This window comes from Acipenser ruthenus, chromosome 25 (genome assembly GCF_902713425.1).
Source record: "Acipenser ruthenus chromosome 25, fAciRut3.2 maternal haplotype, whole genome shotgun sequence".
Lineage (NCBI taxonomy): Eukaryota > Metazoa > Chordata > Actinopteri > Acipenseriformes > Acipenseridae > Acipenser > Acipenser ruthenus.
In genome coordinates this window covers 3,367,424-3,383,155 of record NC_081213.1, presented here as the reverse complement: position 1 = coordinate 3,383,155, position 15,732 = coordinate 3,367,424, and the positions used below count along the sequence as shown (strand labels likewise).

Genomic DNA, 15,732 nt, shown 5'->3' with positions numbered 1-15,732 from the left:
TTCGCAAGGCACTGTAGCTGTCTCTTACACCTAAATCCTGTAGTCCTGGAGTCAACAGTCTAAGTACATTCAAGTTGAAGTGTTTTATCTTAATGCTTAAACGTTTAGGAAATGAATGGATTCTAAACACCCCCGGGGTACCAGAGTTTTTTATTTCTAGGTATAGGAGGGTTATTTTTATCCAATTCAATGCCATTCATCAGTGAAACCCAAACCATAAATTCATTCAATACACTGATTCTAGCTATGATTGCTGAAGCACAATAGTTGGATACATGCATTTACCAAATCCATTGTGGGCCCAGTTTGTGTTAGATCACACACTGTGGTTAATTCAGTTAATCAAAACCACACCTTGGGAGACTGTTTACTCATGGATTGTCCCTGAATAAACCAGCTATGTAACTGTGACTGATGCAGAGACTGTGACACAGCAATTGCACAGAAACAAAGTGAAATCTATATACAGCAGAACTGATCTGTCACATGAAAACCTTTCTTTTGATAGCTTTGCATTGCCTAATGCTTATTGCTTATTGCTTGGGTGAGCCAGGCACGTGACAGAAACAAAAAAGAATCCTGGTAAACATTACTCAGCAATTATCAGGACTAACAGGACTCCAAAGGGTGCCACTTACGTAACGAAATAAACAATTCATTCTTGCAAAACCAGATTTTGCTTCGGGACAATGAAAAAAATGTAAAATATGTGTGGTATTGTTCTACACCATAATTAGGTATATATTAAAGGCCATATAAGGACCTTTTTATTTTATTGTGTTACATGTTCCCATGTGTTGCTACAACTGTTTACGTACAGTGTGTGTATTGTTTTAATTAATTTTTTTTAACATTTTGACCACTTTTTTAAACTTTTAAATTGGCTTCCCATGTACCCGCATGGACCTCTCAGAACTACATTTCCCATCATCCTCCTGCTCACATATGTAACAGAGATGGATTTACCAGTGAGCATGTGGATGATGGGAAATGGAGTTCTGAGAGGTCCATGTGGGTACATGGGAAGCCATAAAATAAAAAGGTCCTTATGTACCCTTTAATTCAGGGTAACTGGAAATGTCCATTGACTTAACGCAAACACAGCACAAGCTTTCCTGATCTTGGTTGGAGGGTCGTGTACATGCTATTTACACATGGAATAGAAACTCACTACAGCATTTCAAGGTGTTGTAAGATCTGTACTCACCTTTTCGAATGCTTCTTGGTTCTCGGAGATGGTCACCCATTAAATACGAGGGAATCTCCTGTAATATAAAATAATTAAATAAATAAATAACTCTCAATTACTTGTACTATAAATAATGAACAGAGCCAACAAAAACGGTGCATGTGTGCTATAGCAGGTGAAAAGGTTTCAATCATACCGAGCTAAGTGAATTTAGATAAGAGACAATAAAAGGGAAATAAATAATCAAGTATTGGAGTAAAATAACTATTAATAGCTTAGCATCAGAAAAAGCACACACAAAGAGAGAAACCCCATACTAATATCTGCAGCAATATATTAGTTCTTTAAAGCTGAAATAATAAGGAATTGTTGCAAAATTCAAAACAGCAAACTGAGGGCCATTTTGTTTCCATGGCGCCATCAGCGACCTTCTCGTACCTTGACAAAGTTGCTGGGAAAAAATCCTCTCTTGCCATTCAGCTCTCCCTCCATCCAGCCCTGCTCCGCTCCTGCCCTGACGTTCTTGATGACATCACCAGCTTTCATTTTCAACTCATCGTTAATGCCCTCGAAGTCCATCAGAACAAACACCTCTGCAAGGCATGAAGGCAAGCTGCTGTAATACAGTGCAGTAAAAGCCTGCAAAGAGGGACACCCTAAAACGCTTTCCGCACCGGAGTAAAAGACGCTTCGATGCATTCCACACACCCCTCTTCATCATCCTCAGTAATATGCAAATGAATGCGCGTTATACTTTTTTTTGTGAAACAGGTTAAACTCCTGCTTTGCTTAAAGATTTTTTTTTTCTTTCAGGTATTTTTGTTTGCCCCTTACCCACCAGACATTCTGTCCTGCTTGCTTCTATCTTTAAAAAAAGGTTTTTGACATAAAAGAAGTCTTTCCTCAAGCCTCAGGCTAATTGTTCTGTGTCATCGCTTTAAGTGTTTACAGTGCAGCTGACTCATTCACAGCGAGAAACTTCTCAGTCTAATGTACAATCACTTTGTCAAATGTCCTTTTGCAATACAAAAGATTACCTTTCGGCTTACCAGCAACAAGTACTAAAATATCTGTCAAGGAAGGCCTTTTAACCACTTGTGTAAGTATTAGCATCAATACCCTAAAACCTAGAACACTTGCTCCGTGTTTAAGAAAAAACTGGCTTGAATCAGGCCTGTGCCACAGGAGGCCTGTATCTTCTTTTGTAAAAATGGAGAGTATTTTTTATTTGTTTTCACTGGTCAAAGGGTGTTTAAAAGAAGCATTCTGCTTAAGGCAATGTTTGTTTGTTTTTTTCTACAGGGAAACTTGCTGGCTGTTTGATCAGTTGCAATGTCTTTTGCAAGTCCCAGGGAGACTGTGAGAGCTAGGTGGCTCAGCAGGTTACTTACTTCTGCTTTTCACTTGGGCTTGTGGTATAGCCACCAGCACACATTACAAGACCGTCTCACACACACACACACGCTGGAACAGTCTGTGAACTGAAATGAACAGCATGGGGTATGTAGTGTAGGACTGAGGTGCACTAGCAGAGCAATAATGGAAATCTCTCTGGCTAGCATGAGCACTGAAATTCACCAGTATAATCATCAGTATAGGGTGGAGTATAGGGTGGAGGGGCTGTACAGCAACTCTCTGGACAATTTACTGATTTTCTTTATTTTCTTTATTCTGGTTAATAATGAAAATGCAAACAGATTATTAACCTAAAAGTAAACATGGTGTAGCTGTGAGGATATAAAAGTGTTAGGAATTGATACCTCAAAGGGACAAGCCTTGACAAGGTGAATTCTTGTTCTGAAACATTTCTTAATGCTGTTATGAAATTGCATGACCTAGTGTATGATATTTGTGTTTTTCCGACGAATTTTACAATTACAGATTTATTATGTACAGCAAAACCAATAAGAATGTTTGAGCTTTCCAAAAAAAAATAAAAGTGACTCCTAGTTATGATATTTAGAAGAACTGCAGTGTGGAGTAGTGGTTAGGGTTCTGGACTCTTGACCGGAGGGTCGTGGGTTCAATCCCTGGTAGGGGACACTGCTGCTGTACCCTTGAGCAAGGTACTTTACCTAGATTGCTCCAGTAAAAACCCAACTGTATAAATGGGTAATTGTATGTAAAAAAATAAATTGTAAGTTGCCCTGGATAAGGGCGTCTGCTAAGAAATAAATAATAATATTACTTTTGGAAAGAGTAGCTATTATCTTATCCAGATCACTCCATGTATCCAAGATCATATAAGACTTAGCAAAATAAAACCGATTTTATATATATATATATATATATATATATATATATATATATATATATATATATATATATTATATACTCCTTGGTTTAATTTAAGGAGTACAACTTTAGGAAGTATTAAAAACAGAAGTTACTGTGGCTACTACTTTGCTGATGGAAACAGTATCAAAACTTAGCGTTTATATTCAATACTTATCTGAATTCCTTTATGTAAGGCTTCTTTCTACAATTTATTTAGGCAGCCTATACACAAGTCAGAAAAGTAAGTTCTTGAAATATTATTATATGGGAGGGCATGCAAAAGAGGCCACATGAATTTGAGGTGCTATAAGTGAAATATCCCTGACTCCTGCTAATTATACACTGGACTATACTTTGCTCTTATTGTAGCATATCACAGTAAACATGTATAATAATTAGGTTTGTCATATTTACAGATCTATGCTATGCCTTGTCATAGAACAGTGATGTTAAATACAGATTCATTTATATACAGTATGATCTTAAATACAGCATGTTTAATGATGCCCAACATCACAATGAACTGGTTAAAAACCTTGGAGAACCTGCATCTTAAAACCTAATTTAGTACATAAGACAGTGAATCCATTCTTGTATGCGTGATCCTTAAAGAAGCAATACACCCGCCCTCTCCAAGCCTGTTTGCAGGATAGGCATCTCAAAGTCAGTTTAAAAAAACACTGTGCAAAGAGCAACTTTATACATACACCCCCAGTCTGTAACTAACTGTAGACGGCACTTACCCATGACTGCTTCTGCTTGTTAACTTCAGTTGCTGCTTATAAGAAATCCACCAAAAATCATTATGCTAAATTAAACAGAACTCCAGTGTTGCCCAAGAGAAACAGCAGCCCTGCTTCCTGGTTGTAAAACTGCAAAAAAAAGGTTCCCGTGGCCAGTCGTAACAAGCCAGGATGGGTTTGTAATAAGAGAAAACAGGTGGGACAGGTTTGTGCAAGTACAAACAGATAAGATTATGGCTCAGCTGACTGGGATTTTCACCTCTGGGAATGCAGGTACTGAAAAGAATTTAACCCTAGATCACTTGAGCGGTCAATAATTTTAATCAAAACGCCAGACCATTATTTTGCCACAAGTCCTATCTCGAGCAGGGCAGACTAGCAACTGCCAAAAATTCTGGAGACATGGATTACAGCATTAACTCTGTATTGTGTTATTACTTTATTTGAATGAAAACAGGATTTATATAAAATGAATATGTAACTTCTAAGCTCACTGGGCAGGCTGGACACTGCAGCTTTAAACCAGCATACAATGGTTAAGAATCTGTAATCTTGCTGTATGCCAATTTAGACGTCACTTTTGTAAACAGTAGAAGTATTAACACACTATTGACACAATAGAATTGCATAGGTCATGTTGACATAATATTTAAGGGCTAGGTTCTGATAGCTGACCGATATCCTGGGTGTGTTTTTTGAACTGTGTATTTTGAGCTTCACGAGCTGCAGTTCTCAGAATATTCACATATTTTATTTTAATGCAGTCTTTGTTGTGGGCCTGGGTTTTAGAGGTAGTAAACTTAATCAACAGTTAAACCAATGTCACATTTGTAAATTGGTATGAAACAGTATTGAGTTCTCTTTTTAAATGTGCTTAACCACATAGCCTTTAGGGTATTGTATGAGAAAACCAACCTCTTCCTCTGGGCAGCAGTGTGGAGTAGTGGTTAGGGCTCTGGACTCCTGACCGGAGGGTTGTGGGTTCAATCCCAGGTGGGGGACACTGCTGTTGTACCCTTGAGCAAGGTACTTTACCTAGATTGCTCCAGTAAAAACCCCAACTGTATAAATGGGTAATTGTATGTAAAAAAAATAATGTGATATCTTGTAACAATTGTAAGTTGCCCTGGATAAGGGTGTCTGCTAATAAATAAATAATAAAAATCTGGCCTTGGCATTTCTGCCAAGGTACATTCTGTTCATGCAAATCATTTTGGTACCAACTATAGTTAAAGTGTCACCCACTAATTAAACCCTTTTTACTTCTGCTGTTTAGTTAGGTGGATAGATTTAAAACAAAAAAAAAACAAAAACAAAAAAAACCCTCTTGTTCTCTTGAGAGTTTGAGCGATATAATTTTTAGCACCCACTGATTTACTGTTGCTCTGTACTTTAAGGTAAAACTGTGCTATCCTGACTCCTGTATTCTCTCAATGGGTTTATAGGTTTTAAAAATGACAGTACGTAGAGTGTACTCTCATTCACTATATCGACCAGACTTTACTGATGTTGCATTTTTGTTATACAATAATGAGACCCCAGCACTGTTTAGGAGGAAAAAAAAAAACTTTAATCAACATTTTTCATTAAAAAAAAAAAAAAAAACATTTATTGTGCAATTGGAAAAAATCTTTCCAAAAGGTTTTCAGTATATTAAAAATTGATGCTGTTTACTTTAGACATTCATAAAAAAAAAGCAAGCTACAAGATGTCAAATCACATTACATACAGCATATCCTGTACATTAAAATGCAGAACAGAACCAAGCCTACACACCGAGTTAGTGTAACTGCATTGTAAAATATGTGCAGGTAAAGTCATACTGCAACTCAAAACCCTTTTTTTTTTCACTGTCTCCAAATTCACCAATTTTTCAGCTCCTAAATCTTTTCTTATGCTGATTACATTTTTATTTTTGGCTCTAAACTATATATATTTTTACTTTTTTTTTGGGGGGGGGGGGGGGGGGGGGGGGGGTTGGAGGACTTTAGACTTTAGCTCTTAAGTACTTTTTAGAGAAAGAAAATGTACTGCAAACAAGCAAGCAGATTGAGAAGGACTGAACAAACACAATGCCTGCAACACTAAATTCACATAAAAAGAAATATATCGAAGAGAAATAGTACAGGAGCATATTTTTCAAGAACTATTATTCAAAAACCAATTTTTTTAAACTAAGCAGATAAAAGGCTCCAGTATTTAAAGAGTGCAGACTTGCTTCCTCTGTTCCTAATGTTTTTAGAAATTCAGATTTATTTATTTAAAACAAAAAAAACAAAATAATGTAACATTCCTAAAATGGTTTAACCTTAGGACAGTTAGTTGAAACTTAAATGTTGTCTCTGAAACTATAACTATTTTTTCTTCTTGCCATTAAAACCTAGCAACTGTTTAGCTGTTGAGTTATTTTATTTTAGTATGTACAAAACCATCATCATAAATCATTTTGATAGCCAATAGGCAGTGACCAAAATGTATAGTCTATTACATTCAGACAGTAATTTTTAGCAAACCTGTTTGATAGGCACTTGACCCACACCAGATTGGTCCCTTAACCCCAGGAAGGGTCTCAGATCAATGTCTTTAACAGCTAAAATCACCGACCAGCATGCAATCAATCAGTTCTTATTTGCAAAACCTGCTCAAGATGTGGTTATCATGTTGCCAGTTCATATCAATAGTATTAGGAAAGACAGTAAGAAAGTATACCATCAGTTAAACTATACTAGACTGGGGAACAAAAAAATAATAAAATAATAAAAGTTATGCCTTCTTAAGCCATGCAAAAAAAATATAAAACAATTAAAAAGCAAAGAGGTGTGCTCATATTTATTCTTAGCCCATCCTTGTTTCCCCAGACAAAAATAATTTCCTGAAATGTCACACTGAGTACATGGATAATGCTAAATACTAGTTAAAGGAATAGGACTTTTTAAAAGATAAAAACCCAAAAGCTCTCCTGTGACAAGACTCCAAATAGGCAGTCATGAAATTGATTTCTGCATATATTATACACCAATTTATTCGCATTGCTATTCGGTTTGTATTAAGTCAAGCAGGTTCTGTAGCCATTCCTGGCTCGGATAATAAAAGGAAGAGTTGGCTTTTGCGACTACTGTATGTGAATGAACCTGGGCCTACTGCTCTGTGGCAGCAGTGGCGCTCATTTTGTTCTCTTCCTTGTGTTCTGTCTCGCTGTCATCGTCCTGTAGTTCTCCTTCTTCTCCACTACCCTGGAACATGTCGTGGGTCCACTTGGGGCTGGTGCCAGACTTTCTGTGCAGGAAGCGCCCTCTTCCTCGCTGGAAGGTGCCTCGACCACGGCCTCTGTTGTCAGCCCACTTCTTATCTCCTTCTCCTTCCCGGTCGTCATGCTGGTTTAAGAACAACAATTATTCATTACTATAATGCTTGGAAGAAGAAAAAAAAAAAAGAAAGAAGAACTTCCAAACTCTGGTATGGGATCTGGTTGGCCTTCATGGTTTTGTGTCACCACAAAACAAAAAAGAACATTCAAGTAATCCTGCATACAAAAGCCACTTACTAAGTAATATTTTTTGCTCTTTGGTGTGTGCTCTGGGTCCCACTCCTCTTCCTTGGATCGTTTTAGAATAATTGGCATTGGAGGGTTTGGAGGGTTACCATTGCTGTTGTTTCCAGGATAGTTCCCCCTGTTCCAGCTCCTTCCTCGTATCCTAAACTGCTGCAATTAAAGAACAAATATCACAGCCAATGGTAATGGGATTTCTATATAACTTGTGGAAACATATTGCTTTTCAAATCAACAGTCCAGTCAGATAAATCTATTACCAGATCTATCATTGTATAAAGAGCAATGTTCACTTACAAAGCCTCCTCTTGCTCTGCCCCTTTCCATTGGGCCACTGAAATCCCGGGCTTCCAGCTGGGACTTGTCAAAGTTTTCTTCTTTATCCTCTACCTCCTCAGTGTAGTCGCGTCCTTTGTAGGAGTGGGAGGACGAGGAAGACCGGGAACGTTCTCGGTTTTTCTTGCGTTTCCTGCAAAAACACAGAAATACAAAAATGATACTGATAGCAAGCAAACGAAATGTTTGAAAGCAGTTCTATCAATAATGGTACAGTCCCAAACCTTCAGTCTTAATGACAAATGCTTTACAAACCCCATAGAGATTCCCACATTGCAAAAGGTTTCTAGAATGATTGTTCTGTGCTGATGCTATGGGGGGAAAAAATTAAATAACCGTAGAGCAACAAGGATGAGCAACAAGATTTTAGGATTATCATCAAGGGTGCATTAACTGCACTAAAATCTTCCAAATACTGCAAAATGCAGCATTTTCACAGGTACTTGCAACACTCCTTCATAGAAAACATCCTTTGTTTGGTTAGTTTTCACACAGCAGCTATTCAAAAAAAGAGGGCAAGTACCTTGATAATCACCCTGTTTCATTTAAAAGAAAGTTAACACTGTACATACTTGAGCTTATTAGGCTCTTTATGACCTTTTAATGTATAACTTTTTTTGTTAAAAACAAGAGTAAATCCCTGTTCTCAAATGATCAAGTGGCTTGATAAATCCCCCTGTATCACTGAAGTTAACGTTGCACATACTTGAGCTTCTTGGACTCCTTATGATGCTTTCCTGCTCTTTCAGTGGATCTCTCTCTGCTAGGGCTTGTGTCTCCAGAATCTCTCATCCCTTCCCTTTTGTGCTCTCGCTCCCTACTGGAGTATTTTTTCTGATGCTCAATATCAAGATGGAGATCCACTGAGTCACCTTTGTTTTTTGGATCTTCACCCTGTTAAAAGAAATGTTCAGAATATGTTGTTATCTCAGGGTACGTCCAAATAACTTCTTTGAACTGGCAGAAACAAGTATTGGATACCATGTTTCAAAAACCCTCGTAATTGATGAAATATGTTTTTAGATTAAAATCACTGGATGCTGCATTGAGACATTCTCGGTACAACTAGTGTGCATTTTTGAGAAATAAATCTGTATTATGTCTTCAATATTAATATTATTCCAATATAACAACAGATGACTACATTGCATATGTTAGCAAGACAGTATTTTATGAGCAGATAAACATGTGAATGAATACAATTCTCTAGCTCCCCCTGCTGGTAATATTTTATTTTATTTTTGAGGTTGAAAGCCAGTAGGGGAGGAAAGGGTGAATAGTTAGTGCTGCACGTCAGATATATTGCAGGTCCTTATCATTTCTAATGTCTAAACATAAAACCGATGAAAAAATAATTCTTCCACTTGTAATCCAATGCGTTGAAATATTATGAAACCAAGATCCTCATACATGAAGGATATAATGAGGGACCAATTAGCTTGCAAAGGGACAGTGTTTTAACTTGATATTTTTTTTCTATAAACACCATATCAAAGTGGAAATCTACAGATTCTCTCATTGGAGGAATGAATTTTAGAATGAAATGACTGACCATTCCACTGTTTTGCATGCCTTTGTCTATATCAAGTGAAATGATTAGTAGGAGGGTTTAGAGTCATTTGGTTTAAAAATACTTACAACAACATTGACAAGATTCCTCTGTCAGCTTGGATACTTGGGTCAAAGTTCATTCCATTTTTTTCCCCCTCAAGCTCACCTCAATTGACTTGGTGGCCATGTACCACAGTATAACCATATCACAAAGGTTGAGGGTATATTTAAACAAAACAAACAGACTGTCGCTCATTTTTTTAGATTTATGCATCTCCTTTGAAAGAAAAACACAAACTTAAGATCATCTAACACAGGACTCTGTCTTGTGAATATATTTTGCTTTGCTCCCAAAGCGGCTATTTGGAAAAGACCTCATTTAAACATCCGGTCACCTTGTAACTGCTTTCCCTGGAGCTTTTCATTTCCTCAAACAGGTGTAGGTGTTTCCTAAAAGCACTGGGAGAAACATCAATTATCCTAGGAAAAAAAAAAAAAAAAGTTAGTAACACTATTGGAACATATTAGGACACCATTAGTAAAATAAAAAAATAATAAATCATGCAAAGTTTCATTACCATTGGATGACTGGTTCTCAAGATATAGCTAAAAGTGTGACAGGCGCCTCCACCATACCCCCATCACAGGGGATAACAAGATGTCCAGTGTCTTAGGTTTCCTTATGCAAGTTCCTACCTGTGAATTTCTGGGCTCTTTCGTGTCTTGGGCGTCTCTTTTTGAGCTGCTTTTCTTTGGTACAAGGCAAAGCGTTCACTTAACGTCATCCCCGAAGACTCAAAATGTTGTGCTGTGGATTTCAAAAAAGGAAATACAGAAAAATTAAATTAAACAATTCTGTGTCATCTGTATCACATTACATGCATGGGTCTTTCTGTTGCAATATAGGAGGGAGGCTTATCTTTAACTTACACCAAATCAGACTTAAGGTATTGCATTGAGGATAACTCAAAGAGAAATTAGTGTGCATCAAACAGGACTAAAACTTACCATTGCATAGTGGGGGGAAAGAACACAGATATACCACTTTAATTAGCATCTTAACTGCAGAGTAGGAATTATTTCCTTTGATAGAATGGTAATCAAAACAGCTTTATATCCAGCAGTACACCAGAAAACACATCTTCCATGGATTTATATCTTTGAACAGTGAATAACCTATGACTATGGCTTGGTTCTGTATCAGGTTAAAATCTCCTAACCCAATGGAGTGTGATACTTAGGACACCTGATAAAGTTTGCAAGGAATTATTGCCATAGAAAGGAATTTATTGAACTACATTTGAAATGTGGCCAAACTTTGTCTCTATCACTATTCATTATTTCCATAGGCTCACCTAAGTGATGTCATTATTGAAATTTACAGTTATAAATTAGGATGTCATGCACTTAAGCCAAAAATGTGTATATATTACACTCTCGCATGCGTACACACACAGACAAGACTATCAGACTATGTAATGAATATTCAGTAGTAATGCATATTGTTGGTAAAGGACTTTGCTACTCAATCCCGTCTTGCAGGTTGAAAGCGAGGTGTCCAGTAATCAATTACCTTTAACATGATGAACTATGGTGACGATATGTTGCGCAAAGAGCTCTGAAGGACTTCTTTGGGACTGGGCAGCCTGAATGTGCTGAAAGATGGAGCGGAACTCCTGATCTTGCTTGCTGGGATGCACAAGATCACGAGAGAGCCGGCGTTCATTTGCCAATACACCAGAGCAGCTAGAAAAAAGAAAGAACATAAACTCACATAACCTGAAACAACATCTTAGCTTAACAAATCACCCCTACTCCTTGCGATCATGTAGAAAAATCACAAGTTAGTCTTTACTTAGCATCATTATCCAAACCAAAGCCCATTTGTTTGTTTTTTTGCTTATTAGTTTTGTCAAAGTTGCGTGAGACTCTTATTAAATAAAGTCACCATTCTGATATTCATCTACAAGAGGTTTAATTGAAAATAAACAATTACCCTGCACTCTCCTCCCGGAAAGGATCCACTCTCAATTTGACTTCAGATCCCCGATAACCAGGAAAAGCTGGAGGGGTCGCTCTGGGTGGGCTCTCCTCCCTCCTGGCCACAAGCCTTTCCCTTTCTCTGTTCTCAGAGCTCCTCCTGGGAGGTGTGGATGGGCTCGGCCCTGGCTTCTCCTTGTACCTACTGGCTTTTGGGATCTTTTCAGGAGAAAAGCCCCGGTAGCCGCTTGGCTCTGCTTTCTTCGCTGCAGCTACTGCTCTCTCCTCCTTCATGCTCCTATAAAGTTCATCTTCAACATCATCATCACCACCATCCTCATCCTCCACTTTCCTAGGCTTCTCCTTAGTGGTGGGGAAGTAAGCAAACTCCTCCCACTTATTAAACCGCTCATCAAGCGCGTCCTGACCTCTGCTGGCAGTGACAGTGACTTTGCCTTTGAACTTAGGATCCTCCTCAAGCTCGCGCTCTTTTTGGCTCCTAACTTTGTATCTCTTTTCATGCTCTTCCTCAGTCTCGTTGCTGTGTTTGTATTTTTCTTTTTCGCTTTTGCCATAGTACTCGGACTTGAGAGTAATGTTGGCAGCCCCTCTCTCGGAGGTTCCTGCCTTGCCATTCCCTTTATCCCGCTCTAGATCTATTGCTTTCTGGTCTTTCTCTCTTCCGTTCTCCCATTCCTGCAAAAGAGTTTTACTCTTCTGCTCCTCCATGTACCTGTTAAATTAAAATAAGGGGGGGGGGGACACTTTTAAAAGGTGCTTTTAAGGTCATTCATCTGCACTACCTCTTGCTTTTGTTGAGTGTTACATCTCACACGTTTTGTATCGGCAAAAGACAACACACTCTATATGACCAGAGGTAGATGTTGTGCAAATATAAAAATGTTTGTTAGTGCAATTAGTTTAGAATGTAGGCATGTCACATTCTGAGTGCGAGAGGACACTCTAGCCAGAAACAGAAGTATAGCTGATCTTCAAGGGATAATTATTTTTTAAAACAGTGTTCTTGTATTCTCTAAGCTTTATCAATATGATAGGACAGACTTCTTTCAAGAGAAAAAGTGCAGCATCTCAAAAAAGCTCAGTAAATAAGTCACTGCAAGTTTGTAATGTTAGCTGTTTACAATAACCAAGTAATTTAATTGCCTATACAGAATATACCAATCATTCATGCATTTTTTTGTTTGCTAGCTAAACAGTATAGAGGCCAGATAATAAGATGTCTATTGTAATGGACATGTCACATAATGGCCATTATCTTATTCACATGAAAGTCTCATACTTACTTATATATTTACTTAGACCTCTCCTAAACATTTGAGATTGCCCATCATGTGTATCTAATGCATAAACAAGCCGTCATACTTTTGCTTTGTTAATTAACTTTTAGTTGTGGACTAGAGCTCCCATAATAAAATAAGTCTTCCATGGGTCTTTGAAGCTGAACGAAAAATTGAAAAAAAAAATATATATTATCATAAAGTCCTAAGAAAAAAAAAAAAAAAGAAAGATAAATTGAAACATACAAGTCCTTCCTAAGACTTTGCTAGTCCTCAACTGTGTATTAATGTACCATTTGGATTAAAATGTGTTCTTAAGCTTGAATCATCACGGAGGCCTAGTATAGTACTAGCTTTATTGTAAATGGTACAGCAGTACACGGCTGCTGAATGATAAAGGCAAACGTTCAAAATACACCAAAGCAAAATTCCCAAGGGGCTCAAAAAATCCTAAATGTACTCCCACCTCAGTTACACCCGCTTAATACTGTTAACAGATGTGCCTTGCAGCTCCTGCTAAATCCAGATACTTGCATATTTACAGTACAGTAAATGGGAAAACCAGGGAACAAGCAATTCCTCGTACTGATGAGCCATTTACTTGCATGCATGTGGTAAAAGTAATAGTGCAGCAACAGCACTTCATGTCTGTAAACAGTGAGATAAGTTACATTGTTTTACAGGCGATATGAAATCAAGAATAAAAAATAAATAAAAAAAACACATACTTTTTAAATGAAGGAACAGCAGATCCTGTGTCACCTGCCCTGCTGCTCTCCTCCTTCGAAAAGAATCCAAAGCCTGAAAAAACTGCCGAGGGACTTTGTTTCTGTGGAGGGCTCTTGTTAGATAAGCCTATGCCTGAGCTTTGCCAAGAGGCACTGCGCAAGGCTGGGCTCGGTGCCGAAGCACTGGATCGGGATGGGCTTTGTGAGCCTCTCTGAGCCGGGCTTGGGCGCCTGACTGCGATAGACTGCAGAGCAGGACTGGGGCGTGCTGTGGCGGCGCTCTGACTCACGATGATTGCAGAGCGAACCACCGGGCTGGCACGCTTAGGGCTGGTATCGTAAGTTGTCAAGCCTTGCCAGCTACCCGAGGACAGCTCAGGCGCGTTTTCGTTGTTGGCGGTGCTTAAAGACCCCTCATCCTTGGACTCGGCAATCTGGGACTCCATGGCCGCAGAAACCGCTGCCCCGCTCTGCTCTTGCCCCTTTACGGTCTTCCGTTTGGAAGATCCGGAGCGGCTGTGGCGAGAGGAGGAGCGGGAGTCAGAAGAGGAAGACCTCCTGGACCTCCTCGAGTGGCCAGAGGAAGAGCGGTCAGAATATCTGGATCGGCTCCTGGATCTCGGGCTTCCAGACCTTCTCTTGGGAGTTCTGGATCGAGAGCGCCCTCTCCTGGGGCTGTGCTGATGGTGCTGCGGCTGCTGCTGCTGCTGGGGCTGCTGCTGCCGGTAGTTCTGCCAGTTGGGCCGGTAATTGCCATTGCCATAGCCTCCACCCCGCTGGAATCGGCCCCGTGGAAAGTATCCTCTGCCACGTCCGCGGTAGTAGTAAGGCCTCCTGTAGCCGCGGTTGTACCCCCTGAACTCGCGGTTGTTGTTCTGATACTCCCTTGGGTAGTTCCGCTCCCTGTTGTGGGGCGGGGAGCGAGACCTTGAGCGAGAGCGCGATCTAGAACTGGGGGGAGAAGAAAACTTAATGAATAGCTGTGTTTCCCAGTTTAGAGTGACAGCAGAGTATTATCATTAAATGCCATTTGTAACGTTCTAAATGCTGCTGCTATCAACAACCTGAGTCTCTGCTTTCTAACACAGCAGCATGTCTAAAATAGATTTTTTAAATGTTCAGCGTACCAAACAGCTCTTTCCAGCAGATGAAGTTTTGTTTCTCAAGGTGTAAAATGTAAGCTGTAAAGCCAGATGAAGTAAGCACTTAATGCATTTTAGGTATCCGACTTCTAGGTTCCTGTTTATTTTGCAATATCTAAAAGTTCTGATTATTTCTAGAAATAAAAGCTGATGAATGAACTGGCTGCAGTTTACTTAGTTTTCACAAGAGGACACCGTTGAGCTATTCCAGCAATTATTCAGCAAATGCTGCGCCAATACTGGGTACATACATCCCATACAGTTTTAAAATATGAGTGTGTTAGCCCTAACACATAATGGCTATATGCCAATATTGAACATTGTTAAATTATTAAACTACTCAATATTTGTTGTTTGGCATTATGCTTCCCAACACACACCTTTCCTGATCTTCGGAAAAAATAAAATACGTTAAAAAATCTTAAATTAGCTGCAGATGTTATCATTTATAACCATAACAGCATGCAGACAATGACTAACAGTGCTTTGTTTCTTCTTTAGAAATGTGCCAAAAACATTTATACCACAACCAATAATAAAAAGAACAGTTTAAACAATAAAACATATTTAAGATAATAAACCACAAAAACAAAAAGGCATTTGCTGTACTGTAGCACTACATAGCTAACTTCTTAATTGTATTCTTGTTAAGTTAAATTTACGTTTTTTTTTTAGCTACAATACATCTAACCTAAATGTTTTATCAAACATGAAGTATTCTAGGCACCAAACTTAAAAAAAAACAATTTAATTAAAAAATAAGACAGACAAACCACAAAACAGAAAAAAAAAAAAAAAAATAGAACAAACAGTAAAACAGTGAAGGGCACATACTGTTCTCTTCAACAACAGCAAACTTTCTAATACAGTTTTTATTTTTTTATTTATTTTTTTTAAACATACTGTACATTGTACAATGCAAAATAAAATGAGAAGAC

At 38.5% G+C, this 15,732-nt stretch overlaps 2 protein-coding genes across 8 annotated transcripts in view; both read right to left on the bottom strand.

The window, feature by feature from the left end:
* LOC117413670 (CD2-associated protein-like) overlaps positions 1 to 4,390 on the bottom strand; it is a 66,876-nt gene extending 62,486 nt beyond the window's left edge. Inside the window, exons 1-3 of one of the 2 annotated variants that reach the window (XM_058999484.1) lie at positions 4,210 to 4,390; positions 1,628 to 1,782; positions 1,208 to 1,265 (exon numbers count right to left, since the gene is read on the bottom strand). In XM_058999484.1, coding sequence (XP_058855467.1) covers positions 1,208 to 1,265; positions 1,628 to 1,782; positions 4,210 to 4,213 — 217 coding nt within the window. In that variant the 5' untranslated portion in view covers positions 4,214 to 4,390. The remainder of the gene's footprint in view (positions 1 to 1,207; positions 1,266 to 1,627; positions 1,783 to 4,209) is intronic. The other variant, XM_034022908.3, reaches the window with a different exon arrangement.
* Positions 4,391 to 6,170: 1,780 nt separating this feature from the next.
* Positions 6,171 to 15,732, bottom strand: part of LOC117413229 (thyroid hormone receptor-associated protein 3-like) — a 19,437-nt gene continuing 9,875 nt past the window's right edge. For 5 of the 6 annotated variants that reach the window (XM_058999483.1, XM_034023622.3, XM_058999482.1 and 2 more), the window contains 9 exons: positions 13,653 to 14,603; positions 11,643 to 12,359; positions 11,220 to 11,392; positions 10,343 to 10,454; positions 10,042 to 10,126; positions 8,802 to 8,989; positions 8,057 to 8,228; positions 7,754 to 7,912; positions 6,171 to 7,583 (listed from right to left, as the gene is read on the bottom strand). In XM_058999483.1, coding sequence (XP_058855466.1) covers positions 7,347 to 7,583; positions 7,754 to 7,912; positions 8,057 to 8,228; positions 8,802 to 8,989; positions 10,042 to 10,126; positions 10,343 to 10,454; positions 11,220 to 11,392; positions 11,643 to 12,359; positions 13,653 to 14,603 — 2,794 coding nt within the window. In that variant the 3' untranslated portion in view covers positions 6,171 to 7,346. The remainder of the gene's footprint in view (positions 7,584 to 7,753; positions 7,913 to 8,056; positions 8,229 to 8,801; positions 8,990 to 10,041; positions 10,127 to 10,342; positions 10,455 to 11,219; positions 11,393 to 11,642; positions 12,360 to 13,652; positions 14,604 to 15,732) is intronic. The other variant, XM_034023623.3, reaches the window with a different exon arrangement.